The 11,440-nt window shown below is 32.8% G+C and overlaps 1 protein-coding gene across 1 annotated transcript in view; it reads left to right on the forward strand.

Annotated features, from left to right (window-relative positions):
- The window catches only part of LOC123669098 (protein Wnt-10a), a 38,859-nt gene extending 31,019 nt beyond the window's left edge, over nucleotides 1-7,840 (forward strand). Inside the window, exons 4-6 of the mRNA XM_045602735.1 lie at nucleotides 5,094-5,225; nucleotides 7,177-7,298; nucleotides 7,606-7,840. Of these exons, the coding sequence (XP_045458691.1) occupies nucleotides 5,094-5,225; nucleotides 7,177-7,298; nucleotides 7,606-7,840 (489 nt within the window). The remainder of the gene's footprint in view (nucleotides 1-5,093; nucleotides 5,226-7,176; nucleotides 7,299-7,605) is intronic.
- Nucleotides 7,841-11,440: the final 3,600 nt, after the last annotated feature.

The following is an 11,440-nucleotide window of genomic DNA, read 5'->3' on the forward strand; positions in this document are numbered from 1 at the left end:
ACACGCTCGGTTATAATAACCCCTGATGATATTTTTATTAATGTCAAAATAAAGTCGACGGCGCTCACACTGTTGCGTAACCTGTGATTTGTAGCGATAGGTATATTCATCTTTGAATTGGAAGACAGATTACTTTTTAGTTATAATTTTTGTATTAAAGATATAATATTAAATTGATACAACTCAGCATTTATGAGAATTTTAATCATTTGTGATATATATAAGCATATACCTATAGCTTCAAATTTAGGCTTCTAGATGCCAGCAGCTAGCTAAGGCTGGAGTGTACTAGAGGCCTATAACTATCTTGGTAAATCTTAAAATATCGACAGAATAAAAGAAATGGCAAAGGTAGTAGTAAAATAGTATGATTATGAGAAGAAGTTATTTTATTGTGGCATGCGTTTATTAAAAGTAAAATAATATTTAATTTGAGCGTGTGTCTTGTGACGATAACTTTGGGTTTTTTTCCTTTGGTTTTTTAAGCAATAAATATATAGTTAAAGGTGACTGTACTTATTATAATATTAGGAGGCTAAATTTCTAGAAAAAAAAACCGTATTTATGCTAATGTGCAATTTTATATTTAAATTCTTAACGATTTTTTTTCCGATGATAAAGAACGAATCAACATTTTAACACATTTTAAGTTTTAATAATTTATAGACTTATTCGTCAACTAAAAAAATTGGTAAAAAATCTTTTAATTTAAGCTAGCTGACCCCGTGAACGCTGTACCGCTATACGTATATTTTTAATGAATACATTATTTTTTTTTAATATAAATAAAATAAAAATACAATTGGCTCAGCTGTTTAGAAGTTATGCACGTTCATACAATTATATACGAAGATTCCTTTTTATTTATATAGAACAGTTTATTTTTTAGACCACGGTGTGATAGAAACCAAGTTCCTCCCTGCAGCGGGCCTATAAAAGATCTCGCATCAACCCACACTAGAAATTAGGTTCCACATTAGAGAGCCGAGGTGATAATTATGTTACAAAAAACCGATCCAATGACTTCATATTGTTGTTTATTTTTCGAAGATATTCATATTGATTTCTCTATTTCAATTTTAAACTCTAATAGAGATTTCTATTGAAATCACTATAAAAGGACTCGAGTAATTTTACAAAAAAAAAAAAAATATTTAAAATACATACATAATAGAATTACGCTTCATACATATAAATATATATTGGGGAATAAGTTACAAATCATTTCCTTAATAATAAGTAAAAACTACAATTAGATTAAGAAAACGCTATTTAATTTCTTTTTTTTTATATATATAGAAAGTTATGTCCACAGGCTTATAATGCCCATGCTTTTGGCGTTCCGATTTTTATTTTTGTTAGTGATCATTTACTTGGTACACTACTGCATCTTACATTAAGAAAATCAATTATTCTATCTTAGTATCCCTAATGCAAACGTGAGTCCGTCGACGAAATTTTACTAACTTCATTGATATCTTACATATTTAATTGCTATTAACACATTTTTTTTTAATATTCGTACTTAAGGAGATTAGAGAAAGTAGTAATGCATTAAACTAGACGCCCAACGAATACCCCATCTGACTTACAGTACGTTCATACTAATATGACAATGAGGTAAAGCGAATCTCATCATTGCATTGGTATGGAATATATTTCTGCATGCACGGTTCAGGACGTCCAAACGCGACTTCAAATCCAGTCTATTATCAGTGATCTGAGAGACGCATGTTAAACTTTTCCCTAAAATACATCTTGTCGAAATTAAATATAAAAAACTGTGAAAGCTTGCATATCTTAAGTGAAATTACCGTAGCCAATGGAGTCTTACAACACCAGAAGTAACAACAAGTAACAAGCGCGTTACCGACACTTAAAGACCCCCGCTGTTAATACTACGCACCCCTAGGAGTTCCGGCTACCTTACTCATGATTGGACCACTTTATTTGGATATTCTGTAAGGTTTAGGTACTTCCCGGGTTGGGCTGCTCTAGATGTCAAACACGATATTTCATGATGTGCCCTACCTCATAACACAAGTGGGTACATTCAACCATTTTTACACGTAATAATCCTCTCAATAGTGGAAAATTCACTAACTTGCTTACAGTTTAATAATTTATGCCTACCAAGTTGTAAAGCTTGAGGTTGAAGACTAAACATGACTAGAAAGGCGAAGGACGCTTAGATAATCACTATGAAAATAGTCATGTAACTTTACGAATGTCCCTAACACGACCGTCCTCGAAAGAATTTTCTACGTCTTCCGTAATGCGATATGTACATGTAAGTGACAATAACGTACTAAAACCTTTAAACGATAGAAAAAAAATACACCTCTTTATAATGAAATGTTGTCCAAAAAAAAGTTAATTATATTATTCTTTTAACGACTCATGGCCCTTATATAAAACAACCAACTGAATTGGAACATATGGTTATGAAATTATATGTTCTAAAATTCGTATTTACAAAAAATACTATTGGCACTTATGTCAATAATAATATTAAAAACTTGCTGAGCCAGCGAATTCCGTACCGATATGTGTTTTTTCATGTCCTATCGATTGTTTTCTTTATTTATAGAAACTTTGCCCTGACAATAACAAATAAAGTCAAATAAATTATCCCATTTGGTACAGTCTGTACAATTCTGCTATTCGTTTTTTTATTTATACAGATGATTGACAACATTTTCAAAATACTTACATAATATACCCAGTTGCATCTCAGAAAACCAAACAGCACACATCAAATAGCATAGCGCAAAATCAAAAAAGTTATAAATGAAACCAATCGTTCTATGCTATATAAAAACAATTTATTGACGTAAGTACGACGTCGTGTGCGGTTTTACCAATAGCTAAGTTTCCCGTCGGATTAGCTACGGCCATCTTAAACCGATTAGCGTTAGTCACTCACTAATCACCCTACAGATTAACCTCTGATTCACGGCGAACTACTTCACTTAAATAAATGATAACGCGACTGAGTATTTTCATTTAACTCTCCTTTTCTATTTAGATGAAACCTGTTTGTACTTTGCTTGCCATACATATGAATCCGCTATGTTTGAAGATTTATGCGGTTTCATTTACGCTTATGATTACTACTCCGCAACTCTTAACGTACTGTAGACTTTATTGTACATGACTTTACACAGCATACGCCCTATTTTAAATTTATAATAAGTAATAGCTATCAAACCAAATTTTATAGTCTATCTAATGCAAAAATATTATTTTTTATAAATTGTGGTAGTCTGCGATTAGCGCGTTCGAACAAAGATCATTTTGGTTAATTTTTATTTACGGAAAATACTTAGTTAAAAGGTAAAACACTTTTAAATAACATAATGTAAAAATTCTATTGTATAATGATTTTAATTTTTTTTTTTTATCATAGCGTATGAATTTTTTTAAAATGGGATGCACTCTTCATAAAAATAAATAAGTACCCTATTCTAGATGGATAATTATTAAAAAAGTTGACTGGTAATTAGAGCTATATTACAGAATTTAATTAAATTCCTTCTAACTAATAAAACTTAGAAGAAACCGAAACCCGGTCATACTTTACTACGCTATTTGGATTTTACATCTGTTAATCTACAATACAGAATACATAAAACACTTCATCTCTTACTAACACATTCAAAATATAAATTACCAAAATTACTAACCTAACCTTTTTTAATGTTTTAACTAATAACTTAATACACATATTTAATAATGGTATAATAAAGAAATATAGTCAAATACTTCTATAGAGAATAATAACCTATATGAAGTAAAATATCTCACTTTAAATAACACTTCATTAACCGTCATACAAGAGGCTTAAATATTTATATAATAACACATTTACAATAATACTAACCTCTAGACAAAGTCACCTCTATGCTGTTATTTATAACTTACATAAAATAAAATTACATACTAGAGAACGTTTTTTTAACTAGGGCTACATCACGTAATGATAGGTTAGCCCCAATCTGTCATTATTTGTCTAGTTTTTGCTACCACTGCGTTCACTCAGTTTTAACGACATCATATTTAGTCTACCGCCTTATAGTACATAACACAAGTTAATGCGTTCATACATCCATTAACGAGATGTAAACAAATATTTTACCGTTACTGTTTGATTTAGAGTAATTAACCGATGAAAGCTGTTCATTACAAACGTTTTTTAAACACTGACAAAATAATTAAAATCTCAAAATACGTATTTCGTTTTTAGTGACTTCGATAAGCAACTTAAATTTTAATTTATAAATAAGTAATAATATTGTAGCAACGGTATGTGGATACTCTATGTTTGAAATTTATAGTCTACTCACATCCAAAACCGCAATCATTACGTAATAAAAGCCTATTGGTTTCTGAGCCGTTTATTTGAAGTTCAATTTAATTTAGATAGTCGCTGCAAATGACCCTAAAGTGTTATAGATAGCGCCACTATTAAGTTATCGAAACGCTGCCCGGCCGACCGCGGTCGACTGGGGCCGCTCCGGGGCCCATATTAGCCCGCCGTATTTCACGAACCGCCCGCCGAGGTGAGAACATAATAAGCGGTTCGGGGCCATTTTTAATATTCTGGCTTCATTACGACGTATTACAAACGTCTTGGGTGGCGAATTCTATCGCGGGCGCTCTTAATACCACGTTATTAAGGCCTGCAGGATCGAAAGGCGGTCCGGTACACCGATTTATTTGAATTTTTGCTCCGACTCAATTTGGGAAATTGTTCCGCCGGCGGCGTTCGCGAAATTAAGACGTCAGAGTGATTGCAGTGAGGCGTTTAATTATGTAAATGTTATGAACTAGAGGTGGGTGGCTTAATCTCGTAATTGTACCAAAGATGTGGTCACGTATTGAGATAACGTAAATTTATGATTTTATATGATTTCGTCATAAAAACATGCACTTATTAAAATAAGATAGATATAAAAAAAATTCGGACATCATATGAACTAAAACATAGGTACAAGACGTAAAAAGTAAACACCTACCTAAATACCACTATCATTTTTGAATGTATGTGTAACTTATTTATTAGTCGTATTTATATCTAGTATATGTTTCAGATATTAGCATCGCTTATGGAGGTACGCTGCAAATGCCACGGCCTATCCGGTAGCTGTCAATTAAGGACGTGCTGGCGCGCTACACCAGACTTTCGCGTGGTGGCTTCCACTATCAAGCGACAGTACCGCAAGGTTAGATGATCTTTAAACGTGATTATATAGAAGATATTATCCCTTAAAAATGCATATAGTAATGAGCAGTATAAGTAGGTGTAAAATTTAATTGAAATATAATACTTTTAAGAATCAAGATTATAAAAAATGCGTAAGCCATTATGTACCAAGATTCCCAAATATATTTTACATTTTTACAAATTGTGCTATCACATAAAAAAAAATATTGCCTATTTATAAGGGTATAAGGTGGTACCGTACCAGAGGCGTGGCCGAGGTGTGTGTGTGTGAGAGTGTGGTGTGCTGTTCTTCATGAGAGGCGATAAGTCCCTGTTAAAGAATTACAGACCAATCTCACTTCTCACGTCTGTAAACTGTTTTCAAGGGTCGTTATGTATCGTCTCACCATAAGACTTGACAAATTCCAACCAACGGACTAGGCTGGGATTTGAAATAATGGAACGATGACCTTCCATTTCTAAGACAAGAGAACAATACCCATTTTCCTTCGGCACGGGGTAAGACAGAGAGATGTAATATGTCCGGAACTGTTAACCAATGCTTTGGAAGATATTTTTAAGACCTTAAATTTTAGGTCGATCCATCAGAGTGAATAGTGAATACATCTCGTACTTTCGTTTCGTTGAAGATATCGTAATTTTTGCAAAGACGTTGGATAAGCTAGGCCAAATGCTGGGTGGTCTACAAGAGTCCTCCCGATGAGTCGGTCTCGGTATGAATTTGGACAAAACGAAATTTATGTTTAACAGTCAAATAATTCCGAGACCAGTATCGGTCAATAGTATCCTTCTCGAATTCGTTCAAGATTATGTTCATCTAAGCCACACCATTCAACTAGGCCGAATCATATTCGAAAAGGAAGCTGATAGGAGGATTCAATTAGTCTGGGCGGCGTTTGGAAGGCTTCGTCGAGTCTTTACTTCGAAAAGTCCGCTATGCTTGAAGACAAAAGTTTTCGAGCAATGCGTCCTGCCAGTTTTAACATACGGTGCCGAGACGTGAAAAGTGACAAGGGGACTAATTCACAATATTCTTGGCATACTACGCTTGCGGCCTCTCTCAAAAGGAAGGATTAGTCATTACTAATCAGACTAGCAGCGAGAGACCGAAACTAACCGACATAGCCCACAGAATTAGCAAGTTGAAGTGGCAGTGGGCTGGTCACCTGTGTCGCAGGATCGATGGCCGCTGGAGCAAGCGTGCCCTGAAGTGGAGACCACGTGTTATCAAAAAATAATGTGGGACACCCTCAGGTCCGCTGGACCGACAATCTATGTAAGAGTATCGGTGGTAGCTGGATGAAGATTGCGGAAAACTAGGATGTTGGGGTAACAACTCATGAACACTCGGTAACGGTCTGCGATAGGCTGAAGTGATGATGATGATTTTATTCTAAAGGTCTATCAATAAACACTTGGGTCATAAAATAATATTATGCTATATATTATTATTGGTGCTGTGTGGCTGCGGCACCAAAGAACATAGCCACCCCCTCTCTTCCCGTGGGTGTCGTAAGAGGCGACTAAGGGATAACACGGTTCCACTACCACCTTGGAACTTAAGAAGCCGACCGATGGCGGGATAACCATCTAACCGCTGGCTTTGAAACACACAGGCCGAAAACGGGCAGCAGCGTCTTAGGTGCGACAAAGCCGGCCCTGCGGTCACCAACCCGCCTGCCCAGCGTGGTGACTATGGGCAACACACATGAGTTCACGCATTTTGGTGGGAACTTGTGGAGGCCTATGTCCAGCAGTGGACTGCAATAGGCTGGAATGATGATATTATTATTAATAAATAAAAATATTTTGTTGAATTCGAATAATCAGTTGCTACTATTTAGATAGCAAAACCTAATTCAGATAATTAAAAATTTGCTATACCTACAAAGATTAGAAATTGTACTTTAATATGGTTATTAAAAAAAACATTTTTTATTGTTTTTTAGGCGCTTATCGTGGCTCAAGAAGAGTTAAATAACGACCCGTCGGTACTACGCGGTCGGCCACGAGGCAGGAGGCGAAGTAAAGCAAAACCAGCGCCGAAGACTAGTCTACTGTTCTTTGAAAAGTACGTATCACTTTAGTGGCGATATTCCTTAAATATCATTAACAGTTTATCGGGAACGTTGAATGGAAAATATATCCAGGAAAAAAAAATAAAAAAAAATGAAATAAACGACTAATGACAGGTGGTTGTGTTCACCATTGCAACTAAAAAAAATATTTGGCAAAAATGAAGACATGGGCACAAAACACTCGGTAACAACAACATGAAGCGCTGTCCTGTTTTATACTGTTAAAAAAGAACAAAAAAAAAACGCATAAATAATCGAACTGAAAGTATACTTTTTTATTAAATACCTTTTTGTTTTTAGATCTCCTAGTTTTTGTGAAGCGGACCCCAAAATGGATTCGGCAGGAACGTCAGGGCGCGTTTGCCGCATTGGTAGAACCTCTAGAAGTGGCTCCTGCGACTTACTCTGCTGCGGAAGGGGACACGCGCTAATCCGGAAGTCGAGCATCAAACCTTGCAACTGTACCTTCCACTGGTGCTGTAGAGTCGACTGCCAGAAATGTCATGATGACAAATGGGTTGCCATATGCAAATAATTGTCTATATCTATAAAATTTTGTGTCATTTACGATGTAATTTTTCTCATTCGAATTTAAAATTATTATAGTATAAAATATCTCAAGTAATAAAATTGTAAAACGCTCTCTTAATTAGGGTAAGAAGTTATAAATGTAGAAAAAAATGTTCCAATAATAAATATTATGTGTAATTTGGCAATAATCTAAATAAGACGAGACGTCGCGAGCTTATAATAAGCATGCAGAAACAAAATTTGCTTTCCACATAATGCATAATTACCTCCGGATAATGAACAAGATACTCGATTCGTTACTCAACCGTGAGTGTTACGAATCAAATGCGACATCAGATAGAGTATTAGAATGTATTACCGTGCGTCGTACTAAATAATCTAATTACAAACACGCAGTTTACATACTCGTATATATACGTAACATTCGGAGTGATAGAGGCCATACAAATAACATTGCGTAGATAAAAAAAAATATACCAACAAAACTACATTCTCGAACATACATAGTCTAATATTAAACTTTAAATCACCATAATTTTATTAAAATCAAATATTTCCAAGATAATTTACACAAATAATAATTTAATTAATAACAGAAAATAGCAAACTTTAAAATATCAACAATTACAAAAAAAAGAACAATTACAATAATTATTGCCCTTTTGCGGTTGATCATTTAATAAGAATGAAATAAAAAATGCAAGAAACATTATTTTATTATGCTTCAGCCTGTAATATCCCACTCAGAGCTCAACCCACCACGCTGCTCCAATGCGAGGTGGCGGATATTCATTTTATTAGTTGCTATAAAATTAAAATTAATAGTTATAAAACACTACTGGTATATAATAGGTACTACAAATTTAATACGAAAAAGGTGACTGTATGTACTAAATATTTTTTCTGCCAAATTAGAATTATTATGTGTCATCAGGCACAATGTAAAGATTATTATGTCACACAATCTACTAAGTTAGTTAAAGTTGCATTGATGGTACATACACATCACCAAATTGTAATTGTCAATCTCTATAGTGAAAATTTACTTACTTTGGCTTCGAAAAGCCCTATCTCTGTCGTACAACATATTAAAAAAAATCGTTATCTACCTGAAGCTGTTACAACTAGCGTGTTTTTGAGAATATACAAGACAAACACGATTTATTCCTTACTGTATGATCTAGTTGTTTATGAGTGCTTGATACATCTAAGTTTCTTTTTGTTTATGTTTATAAATAACAATGACAAATTAATTTACACATAAAAAAACCTGTAGTGTTATAAATAAAACGTGATTTGCGTATTAATGTTCAAAATAATCATGTCATCAAAGTGTCATAAGTAGTTTATATTTCATACTAGCTGTACCCTGCGCGCGATGCCACGCTTTTTTTTTGTTCCATCAGTTTAGTGATTTTTGCAAATAGCAACGAACTTCTATCCATCCTCCACAAATTTTCGTATAGTATTAGTGGGATTCGTTACGTATATACATAACTGAACTGTAAAGCATGACATTTTTATAAATTTGGTGTTACTATACATATACCTGTTTCAATATATTCTTCGTACCTGTTTCATAAATCTGATATTACAATTTTTTGTCACTTCGATTTATAGTAAATTATTCTTAGTATAAGTTAAGTAAAAAGGTTGTAATAGATAAAAATTCAGGTAAAATTAAAGTATCAGTATTAGAAAAAACTTTGACGCGTATTTATCGCTTCGTATTTTAGTAATTATGGAAATAATATTTTATTCCTACGAAATGTTTTGTAAATATTAGTAAATTTGTTAAACTTTAGTCTTATTTCACTATAAAAAACTTTAATCCATAGAGCTTTTATAATGTAAATTTCATTTCCTAATTCGATTTACCGTATTTCAATTAATAATGGTTATTACACGTGTTAAAAAAAAATTTTTACTTAATAATTTTTTTAATGCGTTACATGTAATAAATTTTGGGAAAGACGTATTTTTTTTAGCTCATACATGTTAAAATACCAAAACACATTCCATATGTTGTAAATAAATTGCACGTTATTCAATTGTCAACATTCCAAACGTCGTGATATTTATTTTAACTTTAAATATTTATTTATATTTAAAGTAACATTGTAACATTTTTATGAACTTGAAATAAAAATCGTCAAATTAAGTGTTTATTTATTTAAAGTGTCCTTGATAATATTTATACATCGACAAACCAGATAAAAATTAATGAAAAATACTTTTGGGCATTGTTTTCAGTAGTCAATATAGACAATAATTCTAACTAAGCTTCGGCCCTTCTCTAAATGGAGAAATATGCCTAGGGTGGGATGTTGATATTTCAACAATAAAATAAATTAATTAATCAATATCAATATTTATTTAAAATCGTAACTTTTTCGCCATTTAGCAACTATTTTTTATTATTTCATTATCATTTAACAAACTGAAAAAACTGTTTTCAATTATCCATACTCTACAAATGCAAAGGTTCTCAAAACAATCACTACAAAATGTTCAATGTGCTGTTTCAATGGTGCGAGTGCAATTATTTTTTTATTTCCGTTTAATTTGGCCCTTCAATCCTTAAATAGAGATGCTTTTGTGATGGTCCAACACTTCGTTTTCAACAAAAACTTTGAAATTTGAAGGTCAACAAATAGTAAGTAAAAAGTATCTTTATTTTTAATTTTAATTAAGTTGTTTGCTGACACGAATGATATGGTAAATAGCGAAATGTTTTATGAATAAATAATTTAATGAATTAATAATTAAATAAAGAAATAAAAATGATATTTATGACAAGTGTCATCGCAAATATTGTAAGATTCAATATGAAAATTAATATTGTAAAATATGCCTTCTTTCTGTAACAATATTGGTGGTTGTAGTTTCCGAAATCTCGTATTAGTTGCTTTATAAATATCGACGTATTATGTTATAGTTTATTCGCGTTAAGACAATAGTGACTCATCGCTTTCACCTAGCTATGCCCCTCGACCAATTAAGAGGTTACTTCAACTGGTCAATTTGAACACAACGTTCTAATTTACTTCGATGTCAATTACGTCAAGGTATGTGGCTAATTTTATCGATAGCGACAAGCTACTATTTTCTTTACACGAATAGACTATAGGTTTTATTGGTATAAAGAAACCTAATATATTAGTAAATAAGTTTTCTGTCTCCATATTTTGAGCAGGAAATTTCCTGCTGTGCCCTACCTCACTTCATTTTGCCCTACTTCAGTTAAAATTAAATTTATACTTTTAAAATATTTTGTACAAGCTATAATTTAACAATAAATAGAAAAATAATAGATAAAAAATTAAAAAATTAATAGATTAAAAAATTAATAGATTTTTTTTTAGTGTTATTAAACAAGCTTCTGTTAGACGTACAAGATACGCACAATAGCTGTTAAGTGATTGGCTCTCCACTGAAGCATTATTGACATTTTTACGGTATACAAGACGTCTCAAGTGGTAAAGTAACTGTTTGCTTTGTATTCAGTAAGATGTTCCGCTCCTTGAAGTTGCATACGCTTCACGGAACACTTTCGTATGACGGATCGCTTTTGAGATTAATAAGGATCTCCTGTCAATAGCTT

This window comes from Melitaea cinxia, chromosome 3 (assembly GCF_905220565.1).
Source record: "Melitaea cinxia chromosome 3, ilMelCinx1.1, whole genome shotgun sequence".
NCBI classification, from domain to species: domain Eukaryota; kingdom Metazoa; phylum Arthropoda; class Insecta; order Lepidoptera; family Nymphalidae; genus Melitaea; species Melitaea cinxia.